Raw genomic sequence first — 23,929 nt, 5'->3', positions numbered from 1 at the left:
TACATCTGCTGCAAGTTTGGTCTGAAATCTAGGTGGAGAACGGAACTGCTGTTAAGAAGGAAGAGATGCCAGCAAAAAGTCAGCGAAAACATAAATAGAAACAATTGTTTTTCACATTTGGCAATGCTTTCAATAACTGAAATTAATTCCAGAACACAAAAATAGAACCACACACACATGCAAATCACTTTCCAGGGGAGAGGTCCTTTTGCAGTACCATTTCACGGGTAATAGCCCCTGGTTCCTGGATGTATTGCCCCCCAATGTTAACCATCTAAATAGAAAAAAACTTTTGGCTTTTGTGTTTTTTTTTTTTGGTGATTAGAAATACTTAAAAAAACCCAAACAAACCCCAAACCACTCTTAGCAATCATTTTGCTAAGATTCTTACAAAATTAATTTCTAGTTTCAGTATTTTTAATGTCTCCCAGTGCACAAAATGGCTTAGTCAGTAAAATGCTATTCGCTGGCCTAAGCTGGCCAGGAAATGAGCTGACTGGATCTTCTCAGTAGTATCCTTCCGTGAAATTTCAGCTCTCAAAATGCAACCAACACCCTCACGTCACATGTTCCTGCATCCAGCAGATGTCCCTATTGACACCCCCTGCCCAACAGCTCCTGAGAGCCTCAGGGCCATTCTCCTTTCCCCTTTTGAAAAATGTCTTCTCCAGCAGTTCCTGTTGTCAAAGGCCTTCAGGACCCATTTCTGGGTGCCTGAGACCAAGTTTGCATGCCCAACACCTGACAGATAGTGGCTTAGAAGGTTTTTCTCCCATTTCTTCTACGACACTATTTCTGATTCCTTTGGCCACATCTGGTCATTTTAAATGCAAACAGAAAAGACTCTCCTAAACTCAACTGGTTTTTGCACAAGGCACCAGCCAGTGTCCTCTCCTGTTAGGATGAAACTTAGCGAAGAGGAGAAAGTCACATGGAGGCTGAAGTTGCAGAAGCATAATTTCTCATTCCCCTCGCTATTTTGAGCAAATTTAGTCCCAAAGACACAGGGACTGGAGCAGAGGAAAAAACCTTCTTTGCACTTCCTCTTCTAATCTTCCCTTTTCTCCATTCATTCTTGTTTTTGGCTACAAATCATCTTCACCTTCCTGTTTATTACTGTCTTCTGGTGCTGCTTCTCTCCTTTTCTTCCCTTCCTGAGTCAGTAATTGACCCTGGTTAATTCACTACACCAAGACAACAGAAAAATCAAAGAAAGTAATCCATATCCAGTCAGTGATAGCATCTGCAGCATGACCTATAAGTGCTGGTGCCAGAGTAACTGGGGATGTGGCCAGCTGCGGTGCAGGTAGGAGTGAGGCTTGGAGTAGGACACAGGAGCTCAGTACGATGGCATTGGTGCTGAAACCCTGTTTTGGGAAGCAGTGGCATCAGCAGAGAAGGGGGAAATACATACACACATCAGCAAATGAACTCGCTCAGGCTGAGACTCTCAGTGGGGTTTTCCCAAATTTGATTTTCACATACACAAAAGGTCACAGCCCTTCTCTCTAAACCCTGATGGGAATCTCTCAATCAGCAACACAGTCAGAATTCTGTTCTGTCCCAGAATTTAAACACACACACTCTCTCAGAAAGCTTGAAGATAATTTTCTTCATTAATCGAATACTTTCTAGACTGTAAACTAGGGTTTAAAGGGTTAAGGGTTAAAAGAGATTTGTTAAGAGTTACTTACGTGGCTGTCTCACATTTGGCTTTGGAAGGGAAGGATCTAATTTTTTAAAAAAAGCAAAAACAAAACCCACAAAACGTTAATCAGAGAGAGTTCCACATACGGCCTACAAACTATGTAAGCAACCTTCAGGATCTGATCTGACAGAAAGACATTAATCGTAATTTTTAAAAACCAGGAATTTCATGAAAACTAGTCTGAATTCTATAATCTTGCTCAGATCAGAAAAATTCTATTCATATATTGATCATTCCTCGGGGGAACATATCTACAGTATAGTTCATGCATCATATATTTTGCTGGCAAGTACACTGCAACCTTTCCCACCCAGATGTCATCAGATCTGGCCCACAGTAACTCTGGTGTTCATGCATCATATATTTTGCTGGCAAGTACGCCGCAACCTTTCCCACCCAGATGCCATCAGATCTGACCCACAGTAACTCTGGCTATCCCTATGTGGAACTCTTAAAGAGCACAGATTGCAAAGGCTGTTTTAAGGTGATTACATTCATCTGACTACTCACTAATCACAAACATGAGATACCAGCATGCTAAATCACCAAAAAAACCCCCAAAACCCAAACGTCAAACACTAGCTATCACGTCTAAAGAAGAGTCAGTAGTATGGCATGATACACACTGCCTTGTCCAAACTGCATGAATATGTGTTGATTCACACATTTTACTAAGTCCTACTTGGTATTCTGTCTTGGAAGTTGGGTGTTTTTTTTTGTTTTGTTTTTTAATTACATATGGGAAATAAAAGATCATAGCTATTCTATCAAAGCTATTATTCTTGGCATGAATATCAAATATCATCATCATTATCAGCACGTAACAGAAAGAGACAAGTAAACATGTTAAAAAATGAAGAATTTTCCTTTCTTTTGCTTAACTGGCTTCTCTTATCTTCCTCCAAGAATGCCACCTCAAGCAGAAGAGACAGAAATTCTGGCTTCAGACCCGAGGACCTGTTTGGTTAGCTGCAGTTTGCTTCTGGATTGCCCAGTAACCTAGGGATCTCATTTAAATTCTGGCATACCTGAGTGTGTTCAGTGCAACAGCTGTAAAAGGATTTGATAAGACACAGTCCTAATACTTGTTTTTGTATCTTTAGCAACTGAAAAAAAGTTTAATTGCTATGTCAACACAGCAGCTCAAAAATACTGAAAATAAATATATTTAAAGTATTTTTAAACCAAGACTATGCTTTTAACTTCTGAAACCCAAATGACAGCCTAAACTACCAGCAATATCCCATAAGATCCTTAGGCTCTGAGACACACATGCCTACAATATCCAAAAAAGCATTTTATTCTTAAACTGCATTATTGTCACTTCTTCTAACATACGAGTATCTTTTCCAGATCACTCTTGGCAGGATGGTAGGAAAGAGGTGGAACAGTAGTAGGAAACAGGTGAGAACATAGAGGGGTTTGCGTGTGCACACACAAATAAGCTGGAAAGTTGTTGAGCGCACATAACAGCGAAAGCATAACTGAATGTAAGATTTGTGAGGAGAGCTGGACTGAAACCAAGGAGCACTGAACAGTACAAACATGGGTAAGGGCACTATCAGATTGTTCAAACACTCCACTAGCATATCCCAAGAGCCAAGAAAATGCCTTCTGAGCTGAGGGGAGAATGAATTTTCCGTGCTCGTTCTGTCATTGGCCTCTCTACAGAGAATATAAAATCTGCTAATTAATGATAGGCTGTGTAGCCCATTATCAATTCTCCCCAGTCACCCAGTTCTTACATGTATTTTAGTGTGGGTTGCTCAGAGCAACACAGAAGCAGTGGGGAACCCTTGAGGTTGAGGAAAAGCATTTAATTTAAAAATATCAGCAGCCAGCCTTTAGAAATTATCATGATTTTCTATACCTCTGTAGGATAGAGGCACTTGTTAGCTGCTCACTTGACCTTCTTCCTATGACCTGTCTCCTTTCACTGTAGAAATAATAACATAAAGTTTCCACACTTAGCAAAAATCTGAACAATGACATTGGTAGATTATTTCAACAAAAGAACACGTATTTCCTAGCATTTAAATGGCCTTCCATATGCCTTCCATTGAAGCGGGGGAGAGCATGTGTGTGAAATGGAGGAATGCAAAGGGAAAGAATGTGGCATGGAATTAGGTTTCAGACACTTCTATTGGGATCTACTGCAATAATATAAGCAACTGAGTTTGTAAATAACTAACAAAATTAGAAGGGAAGGAAGACTTATTCTCATTTAGATATACAGTTGTGACTTCTATTAGTGTCAATGACAGTCACAAGTTCATGGCTGAAGAAAAAAAGACAACACCTTTGCAATGACCAGTTTGTTCTGTCAAACGCATGGCTTCTCCATTTGGCTTGGAGAGCAGATCCAATGGCAGTAACTCACATAACATGGTTTACAACAATGAAAGCTGGCCTGTTCACATGAAAGAAAATGAAGAACACCAACCCTGACATGTAAATTCTCCCATTCAGTAATGTGATATAATTTCACTCTGAATCTCAGGTTCACATATTGGCCAACAATGGCATTTGGCTTTTAGAAAGGGCTTGCTTGATTCACGGCAGAGCAACTGCGTACCAACAAAGCTATGTTGTTAATGTGCCGCTTTGTATTATGTCTGAAAGCTGGATATGCTGGGGAGATTTCCACCAAACATCCCACAATTAGACTAAATACCCACAATGCAACAAAATACTCTATCACACTGCTGTCTTGTAACTAATCTTTATAAATTTAGCTCATCTTTGCACACTAAGACCTTGTGCCTCTGACAAAGACAACATTCTGAGTGGAGCCCAAGACGGGAGCTGCGTACAATGCTCCACACATCAGAAGGGCAAGAGAGCTCAGAGTACGAGTCTGTTTATTGAAAGCTGATCTTCAGTTGCAGGATTTACTCATTCCCAATAGAATAACCACTGCAGAGAAGGAAAAAAAAAAAGAAAAAAAAGAAAAGAGCTTTGCAAAAAGAAAGAGTGCAGAATCAGGCCCAAAGCACAGTTGTAATTGTACCACACCAACAGATCAAATACTTGCCTTTAATTCACAGTGGATTTGATCTGTATTAACTAATTTGTAAAAAACCCCCAAAATTAAACATGAACTGACTTGCAGAGTTAAACAGAAACAGTTGTTGCTTGTGTCCCCTAGCAATGCTGTATGGTACTTTAAATTGTTGGAAGACTAAACCACTGTACAACAGAGGTTAAGGGACTTCTGATCACCATCCTTTTGACACTCCCCAAAAGGCTTTCCAAAGGCCAAACAGCCTTTGAACACAATTGGAAGATTTTGATGTGCACATGAAGCCACTGAAGCTTGTGATTAAATTCACATGCTAAAACAAAAAGAAAAGATAACACACATATATTTACTTCTATGAATGTATCAGAACAGGACTGGTGCTGTTGTCAGAGGGATTCACTAAGAAAAACTTTCAAATTAAATGAAAGCGTGAAAACAGTTATTTCCCATCACTCACAGAGCACAATCTTCAGCTACAGTACAGTCTGATCATGCTGTTCGGCATTGTCTCGGCGCTCTTCGGCATTTCCAACTCCTTCAACCAGTTACTAGCCACACGTGTCTTTTTTCCATAAATCATACATAAACAAACAAGCCCCACCAAAGTGGAGCTAAAATACCCTTGTGCATCTGATCTTTTGCTCTTAATAGTTTAACAGTCTAATGAGTCTCTCCTCAGTGGCCACCCCTTTGCTTTACAAACTTATCACGCTTTAGCATACTCAATACTTCATAATTCCATTGTTGTTATTCCTAAATATATATTTACAAGCACAGTAAAGAAATGATACAGCAGCAAGCAGAGCACTGCCTTTGATCTCTGGGCAACAAGAAGCTGCTGGAAGCACTACCCATATGTTCATACTTCTGAAACCCATATTGTTGTGTACTGTAGTATTCCTTTCTCAATGCCTGGCAAAACCACATGTCCGGAGATCAATAAAGACAGTTAAAAAACAGCAATGAACTGCCACAATAATTGCTGCCAGAGAAATGTCTAAACAAGTAACATCTTACAAACACAGTATCACCACAAGATTATATAATGCCACATACTAGGAGTACTCCCTCATTTCAAGCAGCTGTATGTTACACAATATAATATACATAATTTTATTAAACAGTTCAAGCTCATTTTCATACCTTCTGGTTTTCCTTCATGTGTTACTACAAGGGGCTTGGTGAAGGTTTTCTTGTTGTGCATCATGGCCAAGATCATATCCACATTGAGAGAGGTGCAAGCTTCATCGGGAGGAATGCACTACGAGTGGAAAAAACACTGTGTGAGGTCAGAGTCACCCATCTGCACAGTTGCCTCATTATCAGTTTTCTCTTATATTATTTATCAAAACAAGAGGAGTACCTCCAAACAAGCCCCGTGCAATGTACTGGCAAAGGTAAATCTTAGCTGTGCTTCAGGACACAACCTTTGCCTTCATTAAGGATCCTCCAATCTTTATGAGAGTGTTACTATTGAACTTAAATGGTAGCAACATTTTATACTAGGTTAAATGTTTTTTAAACATCTGGTAGCCAAAACCATAGCCACAAACATGTTTGTTGATCAACACTGACAAATCATCTCTAAAAAAAAAATACATTTTAAGGACATTATGCATAAACCCTAAAGTAAAAATAAATTCCAAATTCTTAGAACACATTTCTTAACAACTAATTTACAGCTGTTTTGACTAGTTATAAAACAAAATTTGGCAATTCTCTTTTGTAACAATTGGATTGCACTATTATCTGATATTATGCATGTCTTTGGAAATTAAAGCTAACATTGTTTGCGCTTTGGATATGGATGTGATATGGATAGCAAAGATAAATCTGAACCACTTGCGCAAGAAAAAGCAATTTCTATTTAACCCACATAACCACCTAATGAAATTTAATCAGAAACCGTAAATTATGCAGTCAAAACGTACAGCATCACAACTCTTATCTATTAAAATCTAGAGCCTAGAGATATCATGTTCATTACATCAATTCCATGGAAAACCATTTATTCACTTCAAAGTTCAGATAAAAAAAAAAAATCTTATTTTCACATAAATCAGAAGTTTAGACTTCGATAAATTACTGACCTTTGGCAGTCCTTGAGTATCTTTGTCTTTATTTGTACACAAAGTCAACTCGCAGTGAAGAAAGAGCAGTGAGATGTTGAACATTGGTTTAAACACAAAGCTAAATCTTTTTTTGTCCTTCTGTGCATGTGGTATTGGAAAGTTCACCTTTTCAATGCTGTAGAATTTAACAGATTCATCTTTAGGACAAATGTTTTCTATAATGGTGTAGTCAGACATTCTATCTGGATTTGAAAACGGGGAAACAAAGCATGTTTGAATAGCAAAACCCAAGGATCTGTCAGCTTTAGTCACAGACACCTGCATTAAAAAGAAAGAGACGGTAAGATCTCAGAAATGACATTTTTAGTTCACATTTCATTAACATTTTCAACAATTTTTAAAGCAGTTTTCCAGTGCCACTTCCAGTCTGAGCTATTTTGAAGGCTAAATGTTAAGGGTAGACTGTCAAACTGAGAGACAGAAAATCTGCGGTTTCAAAACCGGCAGCTGTTTAATAGCATAACCATGCATAAATACAGCAATCCCTTATCTTTCCGAAAGTAGATGAAAAACCCTGTCCAGATCAGACACGTAGTTAATGACTGCAACTGCCACCTGAGATGGCACTGCTTCCCTTAGACACAGAGACTATAAGAGAGTTATATGGCAGTCAATTACTAATTCCTTGTCTTTGTATCTGTTTGAAACTTTAATGAAAAAGAAAAAAAAATAAAAGCAACAGAAACAACAGCAAACCCACCCCCAGCCAAGAGAGGAATGCAGAGGCAGAGAGGAGGTCATGGTCTGACGTGTGGTTTTTTTTGGACTGGGGGACAAGGGAGCCTCCTAAAAAGCTGTAATTTCTTGTGAAATGATCCTTTTAGTTTATTGTAAGTCTGAAATTCATATTCTTTTATGAAAAATAATGAAGACTGCAAACTTCCAGGGCACTGATGTTATTCAGCTGCACTGGAATGCAGACAACAAATACTAAATAATAATTAGGAAAAAAAATTAAATTGAATTTGTAACAAATTAAGCATGTAGTCCTTAATAAACAACAGAAGTTTTGTGCCTAACCATTAGCACTGCCTGATGAAAACAATTCCACAAGAAATAATTTCCTTCTTAGAAGAAATGTGCCTTAAATGTATACTTAATCCATATGTGCTGCACATGTAATTTAAGGAAATGCCTGCCGAATTTACCTGTGGTCTATACAGAAATTTTTGCATGCTGTAGTTGTGCAGTGAATAAAGACATTTCTCGCTTTTTCTCTCCCTTATGTGAGCAGCAATCAAATTAGAGATGAAGGAATGTGCTGAAGCTACTAAGCAGACAGACCATCTTATAAAAAGAAGAGAAATAAAGACTGATGAATGAAAGTCAAGACACAGATACTGACAGGTAAACAAGCTGATGGTGTGAACTAGTTAAAAAAGAAATTATGGCAAAGAGGACAGGCATACTACAGCTTCATGAAACGCTATCATAAATAAAAGGATGAATGATATCTCAAGAAAAGAAGAGAACTACAGGAGGAAGGTAAGACCAAAATATGGTAAGAAAATGACAGTAGAGAACAAAGAAAAAAAAGCCAAAGATTCAAATACAAAAAAAAAAAAAAGCAGGGAAAGAAATGGGAGATATAGAGTTCTTACAGATTATGACCTAAGCAATTTATTGACCAAAAAACCAAAATATATTTGGTAATCATAAAAGCAAAACAGAAACAAAAATTAAAACAAAAAAAATTTCTGTGTCAGCTAAAAATGGAGTCACAAAAGTTCAAAACTGATACAGATTTTCCACTGTGCAAGAAGAAGAAACAGAAAAAAAAGGCTTCTGCCAGGACAGGTGATGAAGAAATCAGAACATCTGTCTGAATAAACAGCTCCAGAGCCAGACAAATCCAGAGGGCTTGGAGCCAGGGGGATTCATCCCAGATCGCTGAAGGAAGCAGCCGGTTTTATCCAAATGAAAAAAAAAAAATGTGTCTTTTATAAACGTATTAACTGAGCATGACATACTTTCTTTTTGCTTCAACTATCTTAAGCACTCTTCACTGGGTAGAGAATGAGGAAGAGACACACCACACTGAAACAATGATTCTATGATTAATGCCTACCATTATTTGAAAAATTTAAAATTCTGTTCACATTACCATCTTTAGAAACACTGACTGTGTTTGTTTGAAATTCCCCAGATGTCATAAGCAACTTACTAACACATGGAAATATTACCACATCCAAAATGCACCTGAAGTCGAGGGTATCTGACTGTTAATTTTGCTGGTCTTATTTATTTAAAGCTGCTAGATCTCTTGAGTGATAGCATTCAAAGGATTGTAACTTGTGTTTCTAAGTGGATTGGAGAGAGATCAGAATCTGTATTAACTTTGTAACCCCAGAACACTAGCATATGTAATGATTGTTTGCATGTCTACATCCAAGCTGTATTACCCAATGAAAGGAACCCTGAAGTCTTCATCAGGAAATGCCAGTTCAGAGCAAAAGCTCAGAGACCACCTTTAAATTCTGCACAGAAAAGCAGACTTGGCAAGAATGACCAATTCACGTTGTAGTTAAATTAATCCATTTTTCAGGAATCCTTTGGTTTTGACCCAAAACATCATCCTACTTCTTACCCAACAGTTTCTGTTCTCTGCAGCCACCAAAGTGCCTACCTGTCTGCCTAAAGCAACTGCACAATGAGACCTTTCAACTGACATGAACAGATTTGGCTAACTTGCACGGCCTTGTTTCCATTAGTTTAAAAGCCTTTTTCAGTTTGTTACCTCTACATATATTGGCCCATTCTCAGCAACAGAGAAGAGTCCTTGGGAGGGAGCAAGGAACAGATCTGTTTTGTACAGCTCCATGTTGAAGGTCACATTGGTGATGTGTGGTTCAGGAGGCCAGAACATGCCTCTGTCATCCTCTGGCTGGTGCAGCGTGCAATTGAACTGAAATGAAAAAACCAATAATATCCTTGGTCAGGAGTCAGGAGTGGTAGCTGGATAAGGACAAATTTGGAATATACAATACAGGCCCACCTACATTCCATCTATTTAGTGCAAATCTTCAACAGGGTCACGAGAAATAGAAGTGAAAAGAAATGTGTTAAAAGACAAATTAATTGCTATACAATTAATGTAATTTATGTAAAGCACCTATTACAATAGACATTTCTCTATTGTCAGGTGCAAACCCAAGAGTAACATACCGCTATTTCAGGCCAGCTTGAGAAAGCAACATCTCCCTCATCAGCATCCCCTGGAAATCCATTATCACCCGACTCCATGTCATCATCATCAAAGCCGCTGCTTTCAGCTGGTGATGACAGCTGAATGACAATCTGCACAAAAGGCATTGCAAACGCATAAGATTAGGTGATAACTGAGCACTCTCTCTTCATGATTATTATTTTCTTCTCTCTTCAGAACAATGCAAAGGCCAGAAGAAGTGCACCAGCTAAGGAGATGGTGAAAGCACATCTTAAACAGATGTGCTTAAACAAAGCCTTGTGCTGGGCATGCCAGATACGTAGGTTATATTTAGAGAACGCTCCTTAGTTTTTTTCTGGAATTCAGAACCAGCAAAGACACCAGTCTGGGTGCTGGTGTCTGAATAAGCAGCCTAGCATTTCCATTCTATTTCTGGTATTTCTATAACTAACACTGAAAAAAGAAATGGCTTTCTAAAGTGATTTTTTGCAACTTACAGTTTTCCTTAATGCACTCATGGAAAAGTCACTGAAAGTATTAGGGTCATTAAAGGATTTTCTCTTCTGTCATTTGCATATTTTTTTTCAGAGCTGTACCTGCAAAAATATTATGTCCCTTTCTTCATTTTCCCCTTGGTTTTCTCTGAATTTCTACTGACTTCCCCCCCCTCTTTCTTCCCTCTTTTGCACACTTCTCCATTTCTTCACCTGAAAATTCCTCATTTTGTTTTCCCACTCTGTTTCTGTATGCCCTACAGCTCCTCAGCTAGTCCCTCCCCCCTTCCAGGACTTCATCTTTGTTTTCTTGGACATAGAGCAACTGCTAAGAAGTGACATATACACTCTTTGAGATTCCACTCCACGGTGTTTATTTTTTAGCAGAAATGCTCCCAAATTCTGAAAGATTCCATACATGATTCAGAGTTTAAGAGTAGCCAAGACTATTAAAAGACATCATGGAGAAAGGAGAGGAGGCAAATATCCACTTTAGTTTGGGCCATAATAGAATATAGGGACAATGATAGTATTTAGCTCCAGACACGTGCTATTCTGAACATGGAGATGTTTCTATCCACAGTCTTGGTTTTGGACTGTTTCTAAAGTTAGGTGCTACACACTTGCCAGTATAGAACAGTTTTAACCAGGCAAGGTCAGATCAGATTGCCTTAGCTGTGTTTGGGTTGGACCACAGGCTTTCCATCATTTGCCAAGGTTACTTCTCTGTACTGGAAAGCTCAGCAAGAGAAACGTGTCATTACTTTCCAACCCAGATTAGCTGGACTGTACTCAAGCTCATAAGATGAGCCAGTCTGGAAGCAGTCGCTTAGAACCTAACTGGGCTCCTTAGCATTATTACTCATATAGAAGTACTCAAGAGTCCCTTCATCACGTACATCAACTGATAGCAAATATGAAACCAAATTGTAAGAGAGGAGCATGCACAGATCATGTCTTTTCTTTGCATCTTGAAAGCCTTTTTCACACACAATTTTGGAAGAAAACATTTCACTTAAAATAATTCAGCATATTAATTAAATGGTACTGCTTTGTGCAATCACAAAACTTAATTCCTATTCATCCTTATAGCTACATAGTAGTGCTTATGTATGGGTACATCAAAGCTGCATAGGGAAAGCTCATGCAACTTCCCTGAGACTGGTACAGATGGTCCCCAAAGTGCAACCATGCAGTTTTTTTAAGAGTATTTAACTCTACCTCCTCCTTTTTCCTTTGGGATACTATCTGACCACAGAAGCACACTGGATGTGCAGCATTCATACCTCCTTGAATACAGGGACTGTAGCTGCAGCTAGGTTTGAGCTAGACAGGAAAAGATCAGGATGCCTACTTTTTGCTAAGGCTAATGCTAACTACAATGGCTTCCTTGTACCACTATGATGTGCAGTGCAGAAGGTGGCTCCTCTTTGTAAAATACTCACAGAATTAAAATAAACAATCTTGTTCAAGATATATGCTGTCCGAGTCCCACATTTGTTCAGCAAAGACTCCAAAATGAAATGGGTACCATTCATCCTGGCTTTGCAAGAGTGATCCAGCAGCGAGAGTTCTGTCCTTGTGTAGCCACTAGCCTGAAACAAAGGCACTTTGTAAGTGGCTGACACACAACTGTGTTAAGCTCTTGCTTAAAGTGCAGCTCAGAATACTGTTCATGACTGCTGATAAGAGGAAGTGAAGTTCATTGTACTGACATCCAGGGAAGGTCACTCTCAAAATGCTGTTACACATGACAGACAGGGAATAAATGTAACATGGAACAAAGAAAACAACAGGTTCATTATTAATCTGGTGATTAATAATGCTGACTCTGTTTGGTCTGAAATGAGCTAAAAATGCTGTCTGTATCAGGCTCTTTTCCGCAACGCAAATGGCCGCAAGCAACCTGTCAGCTGGTAGATGGTAAAGACAGATCTATTCAGGTCTCACATGGCTATCAAAAGCAGCTTCTTTGTACTTTGGAGATTAAAAACTCAGCCAGATGGTTGAGTACAGCAATTTTTTGACAGAACCAACCCTGCAAAGCTTTAATCAGAAATCCCTCTACAAACTACCGGATTGTTGGGAAGAGGAAACATGACCCTGAGTTATGGCAAAGAATATCTACAGTATAGTCTCCTCACCAAATTATTTTTTAGGGGGTTGGGTGGTGATGGCTGTAGATCTTAGAACATTTATTCTTTCAATCAAAATACAAATAAAATGGTGTGCCCAAAAAAGCCTGCCCAAATTTGAGAATAAGAGTTCACACCAACCTGCAGAGAGTCTTTTTCTACAGCTACTGTCATGACTTTGTCATCACACTTTATTGACAGGGCTACATCAGCACTGCCCTGAACCTCTTCAGGTTCTTTGTGTTTTGAGAGGGAATGCTCAAAGTCATGATTTATTAATGCATCCACTGAATCCCTGGACGGGAAGATTCCATCTCCCACTGTGTCATGTCTTCCTCTGTTAATGTGAAAAGGAAAAGTCAGGCCATCACTTAATGCAGGATTCTTTGGAGCAGGCAGTGGGTTAGCACCCAGCAATTCTGTTAGCTCTGGAGGAAGGGAATGGTCTTCTTCATCATTCATCTCTTCTAAAAAGAAAAGAAGGAAAAAAAAGAACATTAGGTTATTAGATATTTTTCTTAAGTGTTCAGAACTAACCATTTTCATACCAAAAAAAAAAAATTATCCAGAAAGGACGTTTCAGAAGCACATCCAAAGCAGCCTCTTTGTACTTTTCAGGTAACTAGCCACAATTCCTCCACTAAGGGCTTAGTTGTTAGAGGCATCTAAATTCAGTCCCTGCTAGAAATCTATCTCACTAAAAGCTGAAAACAAGGAGTGGGCCTATTATATACAAAAGGCAACCACAGAGGTAAAAGAAACATCACATTCAGCAAATACACTATTTTAGTGCTGCTGAAAAAGCCTAAGTGCAAATCACTGGGTGAAATTCTTCCATTACCTGCTCCATCACAAATTCAGTCACTCCACTGTTGTGGAACTACTTATACAACCAGAGTGAAGTTAAACAAGAGTTAACTTTATACTGAGTAAATGAGAACACTATCCATCTCCCAGCTTATACACACTTTTTTGGGCAGACCATTTTATTTGTATCGTGACCAGATTTGTGTATGTTGAAGAATAAAAGCTCAGGACAGAAATCTCAACATCTGGCCCAAGCAGATGATTATCTGTAACCCATGAGAGTGCAACTGATAAAATTAATGGGAACATAAGGTTTATCAAAACAGCTGTACGATATTTTTAGTGGTTGAAATTCAGAATTAGTGAAGAAGCAGATGCAACTCCACTAGCTTCAATGGACCCAGATATCTTTATATCAGCAATGACATTGGCCAAATAATAATTTTTTTTTTTAAATGGTTGTATTTATTCTGTTTGCTCAGACTTCTTTAGCAAGCCAGATTTGTCTGTAAACAATTTAAAAGTTTATTTACTTGTCTCAAGGAAACACTATGCTTATACTTTAAAAAAAAAAAAAAAATCAAAGCTGGATGTATTAACTAACAAGATAAGCAGTTGCTGAAGTCCATTGCAGTAAACATTAAGCATGGTCAGCTATAATGGCTTGTGAGTTAGATAAACTATAACCATTTAATTCCATCAACATTTCAGGCAATAACACAATTTGCCTGGACTGTTCTAATCAAAAAGCCACAGATTTTTTTTTTTTTTTTTTAACTAGCATTCATAGATATTACCAACATTCTTGATGACAACCAGTGAAAGTAGTGCAACCCGCAATAACAAAGCTTCAAAACTGAAAAAGCACCTTTAAAATTGTCGCATTCCTGGAAATACAAGATTGGGGTTTTTTCTATATGCTAAAAGTCCATCTCAAGCTTACCTGTATCTTCAAGTTGCAGATGAAATCTGTTAGCAACAGGGGCTTTTGTGTAGGAAGTAACTGGGCTATAGTTATGCTCATAAGCCCACTTGATCAAACTCTCATGTGATGAGGGTATATCAGGTACTACTGACTTACTCATAGTCATGGATCGTTCTGTTTCCTTTCCAAAACCAATACTGTTTGATGTCTGAAAACAAAGAAAAACTTGGTTAATGGTTTACCATTTAAGGATACTTAAAATGGAACATGTTTTTTACTCTATTAAATAACAGCAAACTAAGAACACCTGGGAAATAAACCAAATTGCCACCTTAGATACAGAACTGCTGCACACATGGAGAAAAGCTCCCTCTTCCTCCCAGTCGCTGCCTGGAGTACAATAAATCAGGATAGTCAGAAACCGTTAATCCCTAAACAAGACAAAGACATATTTACAGCCGTTTGTATAATGCCATATGTTCTTCAAAACTGAGTTGAAATGACTTCTGAGGTGAACTCAGATGACAACTTATTTTTCAAAAGTCTCCTTCATTTCTCTGACGAGGGAATTACTTAAACTACATATAGGAAAACCTTTGTTCAAATGAGCATTACTGAAAAAGGCAAAACATAGCGTGCTCATGAAGTAGAGCTGATACCAGCTAATGCGTTTAAGTCAGCTGGCACTGAGGATAGTCTGTGCCTCTCTGAACGAGCTTCATACTAGAAATGTTGTGTGCCTCCTGCAAAACGCTGAGTATGTTAAACAAGACTGAATTAAATGCTTAATTGAGAGATAAGTGAGAGCATGCACGTTTATGCAAGGCCAAACTACTTAAAAGAAAACTATACTTTCTGCACATAAATAAAATTTAAAATTTAATTAACAACATAAGTTTTACACAAATACATCAATATAGTGAACTCATAAATGCACTTGGCTGACCTCTTAGTTTTATTACTAAATAATCACAAATAATGGCTCCTCAAAGGTGGCCATACAATACAGATGAGTCACCCAGTCAGTTAGCTTTCATTTTACTGTAAACATTTTGCAAAATTGCAAATTTTCTTGTCCAAATGGGCAAGCCAAAGGAATATAACAAGCATCTCCAGCTGTTAGAGGGGCAGTTTGAAAATACTCACTAGTATTACATTTTAACTTGCTTTTAATGGCTTGGCATCTTAAACTTAAACACGTATTCACACAAAGCTAAACACATATTTATTTATATTTACATTCACCACATTACTATTATCACTGTAACAATCACATCAACAACTGCAGAACAAGCCAAACATATATAACATACAGCAGGAAAGGCACGATGACCCGCTTTTCAACAATTTCTGCAATGTGACTGAATTGCACTTTCTATATGCAGATGATATCATTGAATGCTCTGCAATAAACACTTTCATTTCCATGCCCGATGACCTTCTCCATCATATAAACTGCATTTTTTTTAAAAATCCCCATTGGTTTCCCTTAATGTGAACAAATCTGAATTCTCTTTCACTCTGGAACATCAAAAGATTGATTGCACTGATCTCTTTTGCCCAGATCGCTTTTAGACAGTGGTCATACGGACCTGCTACCCAGCGTCACCGAGCTCGGTTGCACTTCTCCACTTGGCCTCCAAAACGGAGCTTTTGAACAAAGTGAATGAAGCTCATAGAGGGTCCAGACGGAATGGCATAGTTTACCTTTAGCTCCCACCTCATTTCTTCCTAATGACCCAGTTCTGCATCCTTTAAACACTCACAGCTTCACAAGTGAAGTCAAAGAGAATTTTAGGTGCAGAGTGTCTGGTCTGAGGATACTGTTACCAGTACAGTTATCAATGCCCAGCAAAGGCCACTGAAGAGAAGAAACAAAAAGGAAGCAACAGGTATCATAGTTTTAGTGCCTCACTACTGTTTTGGATCAAATACTCTTTTAATCTTCAACAGATACAAATCTGGTCATGATTTATCACACATTTTCATATTACGACACAGCTTTGACCGGGGTGGAATTATTATGGTACCCTAACTTTGCTGGATCTCACTCTCTGCTTTCCTTTTCCTTTTTGTCATGAGGAGACAGCTGAACAAATATTATCTCAGAATTTTACTGTCCTTGCTGGCACCTGACCATTCCCAGGGCTTGTTTATACCTCTTCACTCCATGCTGAGCCTGTAAATGTTCAGTTCTGCATTGCCTCAATGAAACAAGACCGAGCACAAGGGCTTGCAGGAGTAGACATAGCTTCCTTCACTTGCCTGCCCTGCCAACACCTTCACACGCAGTGTACGAAACCAGGCAGAGCCACCTACCAACCTACTCAGAATAGAGGGAGACCATTTCAGAAACTGGTGGGCTCTCATGTAAAGAACAGCCCCTCCAAGCCTTTGAAACCCTCACAGGTTTGTTCTGCGCAGTTCACCTCTCTCTTTGCCTCTCACCACACTTATTTTCTTTCTGCAATTTCCCTTCCTTGTCCCCTGTGCGACCCACAGCTTTGTGAAAGGACGCTGAATCCAAAGGAAGCGATGTGAGCGGCAGACAGTCCACAAGCGCAGAAACACACCAGCACTGCACAGGCGTCGATGTAAGGACAGACTGCAAACAGGAGTTAAACGCAGCACTGCATGCATACTATGTACAGTTACTTTACCTGAAGTTATTCCCATTTTACTTGGTTTTGTGTCCGTCCTCTTTCAGAGTTTCGAGAAACACAGCAAGCTGCAAGATGAGCTAGACGACCTAGAATGTCTTTTTCATTTTTTGTCTATGAACTTAGACCTTAATAACTCACAATCCTGGGTTTGAGGCAGCTTAGCACTAACCTTTCCCTCTCAGTTGCCAATCCCCTCAAGACAATTCTGATTCGTACTGAGGGCAAGAAGTTAGGAAAATTGAAGTGCATGGAACTGCTTCAACTAATAAAAAGAACATTGTGAAACATTACCTAATTGTTTAGTAATGTTTTTATGCGTTGTCTAAATTTGGGCTTGGGAAAGGCCTTCAAGCTTTATAGATATACAAACAGGTCCTAAATGCTGGAGGTACAGGTTTTTTAATGACATGGGGGTGTTTAGTTCCCTCCCACACCCCCCTCTAAATAAGGAGAACACGCACATTCAGAAAACGAAGCGTCTATATAAATGAAACAGTATAGCAAACAGTTACTCACAAATCCTAACATAAATATACAAAGTCTTTTATATACTGACATTTCCATATATAGTATTACTTTCTCTTTTTGTTAATCTAAATAAACTGTTACCTTCTGCCACTCATTACAGAAAGATTTTTCACTTATAAATTTTACTTACACTTTCAATAATTAATAAAGAAGAACTTTAAAAAAAAACAAGCGCCTTGCTTTCCTATACTCAAGTGCAGCACTTTAGACATTTTAAAATCCTCTAGAACTTCTCTCCCTGAAAATTCATCATCCATAAAGAGGTACCTTCACGGATATGAAATACGGTACTTTGCCTACCTCCAAGCATCAAGTGAACTAATGCACCCTTCTCTATCCTGTGAAAGTAGACCTATATAGGCCTGAATACACAGTGGTGAATTTTATGTAATAACCCAGAATGAAACTTTCAAGTCAAGCACTCCTTTTTTCCCTTATGCTTACAAGTGTGGTAATCCCAGGCAATTAACCTTGACCTTTCTCTTTAAGGGCTGATTATTTAGGACCTACAGAATGACCAGAATATCCTTTCCTGTCTGTAAGATAAAGATGCGTCAGGGATCAAAAGGGAATTTCATCATCCCCCCTAGATGATTTTTCCATTCAATTTTCTGAGCAACACAGTAATTTATTTCCTTTTATTTCTCTCACTCTCAAAATCTAGCATGAAATCCTGCCTACCAATCTGTCCTCTTAGAAGACTTAGACAAAGCAGCGTTTGGATCCTGTCAGAATTGCCCTTGCACACATTAAAAGGAGAAAGCCACTAAGCAAAGTAAAATTCTTATACATACAGATAGCTTGAGTTTGAAAATGTATCTGAGTTACTGTAAAACTGTTAATTGGGACACCACTGGCTGGTCCTGAGCAAACATTCAGCTCAACTGTACAATGTGCTCCTAACTGATCACTTAAGACAGAAATAGGTCACACACTTATAGGCTGCAAGATCAGTCCAATTTGATTGATTGATTTATTTCAGAGCAAGGGAAAACACATTTTCTTAGTAGAAATGGTGCTGAGCCAGAAAGTCTGTACCAAAAAAAAAAAAATCAATCCGAATCAGAACCTCCAATTATGCAAAAGTATAGTTTCAGAAGTTTAGCTTTTAGAGATCCTGGTCTTAATGTTTTTTTTTTAAACTTATTATTTGTGGTCTGAGGAGAGGTGAGCGCAATTTGACCAAACGTTTGCTGGGGACAGAAGTACTGGCAGGGAAGAGGGATAGAGACTACTACAACCACAAGCGGAAGGAGTAAAAAAGTTTCCAGCTCTAAAGGGATGTGGGTGTGTGCCGCATATCTAGGATTATCCATTCTGCACTCACAGGCATCTTTCCAACTTGAGATGAACCTGTAGGTCCACTCACCAAAGTAATAGCAAAAAGGGAGATGAACATCCAACACGGTGTTCAGGGTACTTCAACGGAAGTTGAAAAGACATAGACCCTAAATCCTTGCACTAACCACTTGGCTTCTGTGATGTGCTGGTCAGTTTAAGAGCCCATACATTAAAAGTTAATGAGAAAACCATATATAGTTTCTGTATTTACTCCTTGAAATGCAGTAATAATTAAAAAAGGCAGCTAAGAGAGAAAACATTCAGAAATCAATATGGTCTAGCACTATATCACATTAAAATGGAATTTATACTGTTGCAGTATGAGTATGAAACCGCTCAAAAAACAAAGGTGCCTTAACTTACAATCACTTCCAGCTTTCCCTGGACATCATGCGACTTGATAACCCAATTGACAGACTTTTTACACTTGAGGATAAGTACGACGTCTCTGACAAGTTTGGCACCTGGTTGAGATGGTTTAATGTCAACGATTATATCCACCTGGAAAGCACTGTATGTGGAAAATAAGAGAGAAAGTTAGATGTGAATGCCAGAAATTTTCAGCTATCACCCTTCTTCCAATCCATCATGTTTCCACTGTCTGGCCAGCTGATTAAAATGCTGGAGATTATCCCAGGCAACACAACATGTGCAAAACAGATTGTTATTCCACATACACTTAAATGATTTTGCACAACAATAGAAACAAATACTTTTTAGACAAATAATATTTTTGTCTCTTGTTCACAAGAAGTGTGCTACTCATTTCAGCTATTATTTAGGGTAGGTTAGTTATATAACTAGCAGTGTGCTTTATAAAGTAAATAGTGTTTTCTTATTTCACTGCATCAGTGCCTAAATATAGCTGTTTCAGTTTCCTCTGGCTATAACTGTATTAAAGCTCAAAATACCACCTTAAAAAAAAGCAAAAAGTCAAATTAAGCAGGTTTATTCCAAAAAAATCCACAAATACTATATTGGGGAGTGTCTCTGCCTAGGCAGTTAAATTGTGGAAATTACTTTGCTTAGGATCTTGCGTGCATTGAGGAATTAAGCTGTGTATTCAGTTTCCAATACTTCTGGATAGATACTTACTTTAAAAAAAAAGAGAGAAGAAAACAGATGTCCAGCCTACTGCTTGCTGGAAAATAGATGAACACTATCCAAACTTTCAAGACTTCAGTAAAATAAGTAAAGCAAATGGGTTTGTACCCATCAATAACATCTTGTCATGCAAAATATTAATTCAACAGAAAAACTTTTACTTCCATATCATCTCATGGGGCCAAATGTCACAAGAACATGCTCATCCCCAAGTAACAGGTTTCAACTAATACTCTGCACTGAAACTTAATGTATCTTGGGAACGTTGTTTCACCTCCTGCAGTTTTACACATGCCCGGCTCAGCTTCTGTATGTTTCTTTGTGGATATAAACTTTGTAAAGATAGTTGTGGATAATACATAAAACTAAGAACGAAGCATGAGGAATTTAACTTACTACTTTTTTACTTTTAGTAACAAAACATTTAAACATTTTGCCCTTTTTGCAGTGTTATCTGAAAAACAAATTCCTATTGTACTATCAGTCAAAGCCAAAAGCCCAGAGGGCTTGGAGACCAAGCCGTCATTGCGTAACACTGCAAGGGACTTACAATGATGTTGATGCTAAAGAACAGCTCTGTCCAGGATGGGGCTGCAACTCAAGCCACACAGAGGCGGATCATTTGGGCTTGCCTACTCCACTTCCACTACATCTCAGCACTTTCTTACTCTCCCAAGGTTGCTAGGCAAGAATATTCTCAGGCTCCAGGTTCACCATCTTGCAATGAGATAATTACCCTCTTGCAAAGACCCCTCCTCCCACCTCTATCTCCCTGTGTGATTTTCTCATTAGGGCCGGGATGTGCTCAAATGTAACTGCATGAGGAACACAATTGGACAATGTTGGATATCCAGTGCCTGCAGTACGCAGACAGGATTTTAATTCTACCTTATCTCTGATTAAATTGTACTATTCTTCCTGCAAAAGGGAAAACTGTCTAAGTTTCATAGTAAATTTCTGTTCTGGCATCCCTACTCAGCACTTATGAAGAGCTTTTCCACGTAGGACTATCTGAAGCAAACCCCATTCATGTGGTCCCACTAAGATCTAGGAGAAACCAGCAAAGGATGAATGTTTTAAATGTTTTACCTCCCAAAGGTACCTTTGACAATTTAGATAATCCTCATAGCATGTACAGAGAGTTAAGTACTTTTCCCTAACCACTAGTTACAAACTTTTTTGGTCAATGGACCACTGTCAACCCTTAACATTTCTTGCAATTATCAAACTAGCCCTTAAACTCAACAGGAAGCTTGACAGAAAATACTGTAATGATTCTGCAGACCAACTGTGGATCAATTACCATGAACCACAGATCACCTGAAATCTCTGGACCACTGTTTGGTAGCCACTGCCCTAGGCCTTGCTGCCAGATGTCGCTACCTGTGACAGCTCAAAATTACTTTTAACCTCTCTCTCACCTCCTCATACAGTGGTCCCATCTTAAACCCTGTCTGTCAGATGCTGCCCTTATTCATATTCCCTTATTCACCTTATTGTTGGAAAAAATTTTACTGATTGAGCAAGAAGGGGGGCAGGATACAGTCCATAAAAACTGTGCTTTGCAGTCTTGTCCAGAAAAATCCTGGGATTGGGAAGCAGAATCCAAAATTTTTATATACTGAAGGACTAATTTCTATTTAAGGCAAAGTACTAAGGTCCAAGCTCTTCTTCTAAGGACAAAATGGCTACTTTCAGTTGATTTTCAAGAGACAGATGACATCTTTAGCTATGATTTCAAACAGACTTAGTCTATTTAGATGATACTTTACCTGTATGGATTGGAATTTGGAGTGATTAGTTCAATGATATGAACTTCTCTTTCTTGGACTAAGTTAGACATAAGGCACCCCTCTGCTGTTTTTGGTTGCAGGTATCCCGCAAGGTAATTTAAAGAGAGAAAATTCTTTTCTATGTTGCATGAAGGAGGAAAAACTTGGTCTGGAGAGGGAAAAAAAAAAAGAAAGTATATGCACCTTTACACATAGATATCAGCTTACATGCATGTATGTACCACATCTACTTCAGTGTGGCACTGTGTTTTATGACACAGGTCTTTAGGCTAAAAGGTATATCTATTACCTATCATAAGCACTTACAACAAATCAACGTAATATTGAAAGGGAGATCACTGTTGCAACAACACAGCACACCTCTGATGTAAAATATACACTTCTAAACTGAACAGTTTCTATTTACAGATTTAAATATTTAATGAAAAAAAATACCTACAGAGAAATCTGAAAACAATACTGAAGCAAAATATGTGAGCATTTTTCAAAATGAATAAAATACACTTAATTTGTTCCTTGCACCTTTAAAAAAGTCTTTCTTTTGAAATCAACTCCTAGAAAACTTCTGCGATCAATTCCTTCTCCCTTTAGAAAATGTTTTATTCTTGTTATTATAAATTTACCATATTTTAAAAAATCACAGAAGGTATTTTCCATTTCCTTACTCAATATATTTTCCTATATATTGTGTAGTCAGAGTCAGTGTTGTCTAGAAATACTGCAGTTCTCTTGTGCATGGAAAATCGAACATAGCAAGAAGAGGATGAAATCAGTTATTGATATTAAGGAAATCTGACCATAATATCCATAACTGAAATGAAGACATTCTAGAGTAGATACTCAATCTCTCTTTCGGTTTTAACTGTCTACCTGATCATGAGCATTCACTACTGTACAATGCAAAACATAAAAAAATAGTCACTTGGTATGAAGTTCTCATGCACAGCCTACATTGCTGTACCCCAAGAAGCAGTATTTCCATTGAAAAATAGGAATAGTTTGTATTTCTGCGATAGTTTTACGTATGAATTGTCACAATACAAAGAAGGACTAAGTATCACGTTCAAAGACACAAAGTCCTGTAAGAACAGAATTCTAAATGGCTGGCTCTTTGACCTTTGCTTTACAAAGAAGGCTTTCCTATGAAGGTCAGTAGCAAGACAGAAAAAAAAGAAAAAAATATAATGCATTATGCATGCAAAACTATGGACGAACTCAGCTGGGCTGAGCCCACTGTTCACCTTTGCTCCCTAGAGGAGCGCTGAAATGTCACCCCGAAGCACATCTGTGTGTGGTACACAACTTTGCAGGGAGACCAGAGACTCCTGTGACCCCTGCACTGCAGAAACAATTAGGGGAGTTTCTCCTCCCGATCTTACACGAAGTAGTCTTTGAATATTAACTTTGCTGTCTTCCCTACAGGATCTACGAGAGCCGTACGAGGCTGTAACTATTCACACTGCCCAAGGAAAGCACTCCTCTAACATCTGGTACGTGCCCTGCCAGATTGGCCTTGAATGCAGCAGCAGTTCTGCCAGCTCCTCCCGCAACAGCACAGAATGGAAAACGATCCCAAATGGTCTACACTGAGCTTGATTTTATATATACACACACAGATACTAGGTATTTGCTTCTCAGCTGCCGTACAATACAATTCAAGCCATAAACCAACAGCCCCTGAGCAGTCTGTGGATAATTACCACACGTGCTATCGTTTGCCATCGCAACGAACTTGGTTCCTGCTCCTGGCACTTCCATTAAACACCTCTGGAGCTCTCAAGAACCACTGCTCTCGCCACCACCAGCACCGGGGCTCCCCAGCCCGGGCCTCTGCTCGATAGCACGCTTTTCCTCTGCAGCAAATTTTAACTCTGTCACTGGCTACTTGACGTACACGTTTACTTCCCCCCCTTCCGCAAAGTGTATATACTCCCGTCCGTACCAGTTACCAAGACCTGGGCTGGAACAGAAAAGAAAAGGGGATCCATTTCATCTTTTCTCGCTACACTTCTTTTTTAGTTTCAGGGCTGTCTACTTACTTTGGAAAGGGACTGCAGGTGCCTGCAATTAATTTAGAACCTTACTAAACCAGCCAGCAAACAGTCTTGCCT

General features: G+C 38.7%; 1 protein-coding gene across 1 annotated transcript in view; it reads right to left on the bottom strand.

The window, feature by feature from the left end:
- TGFBR3 (transforming growth factor, beta receptor III) overlaps nt 1–21,962 on the bottom strand; it is a 29,721-nt gene extending 7,759 nt beyond the window's left edge. Inside the window, exons 1-10 of the mRNA XM_010289827.1 lie at nt 21,798–21,962; nt 19,285–19,432; nt 14,408–14,597; nt 12,799–13,124; nt 11,968–12,117; nt 10,028–10,159; nt 9,600–9,767; nt 6,821–7,120; nt 5,874–5,991; nt 1,695–1,730 (exon numbers count right to left, since the gene is read on the bottom strand). Of these exons, the coding sequence (XP_010288129.1) occupies nt 1,695–1,730; nt 5,874–5,991; nt 6,821–7,120; nt 9,600–9,767; nt 10,028–10,159; nt 11,968–12,117; nt 12,799–13,124; nt 14,408–14,597; nt 19,285–19,432; nt 21,798–21,868 (1,639 nt within the window). The 5' untranslated portion in view covers nt 21,869–21,962. The remainder of the gene's footprint in view (nt 1–1,694; nt 1,731–5,873; nt 5,992–6,820; nt 7,121–9,599; nt 9,768–10,027; nt 10,160–11,967; nt 12,118–12,798; nt 13,125–14,407; nt 14,598–19,284; nt 19,433–21,797) is intronic.
- Between the last annotated feature and the right edge of the window lie 1,967 nt (nt 21,963–23,929).

Source organism: Phaethon lepturus, unplaced genomic scaffold (assembly GCF_000687285.1).
Source record: "Phaethon lepturus isolate BGI_N335 unplaced genomic scaffold, ASM68728v1 scaffold2046, whole genome shotgun sequence".
Classification (NCBI taxonomy): Eukaryota; Metazoa; Chordata; class Aves; order Phaethontiformes; family Phaethontidae; genus Phaethon; species Phaethon lepturus.
This window is presented reverse-complemented; position numbering and strand designations above follow the sequence as displayed.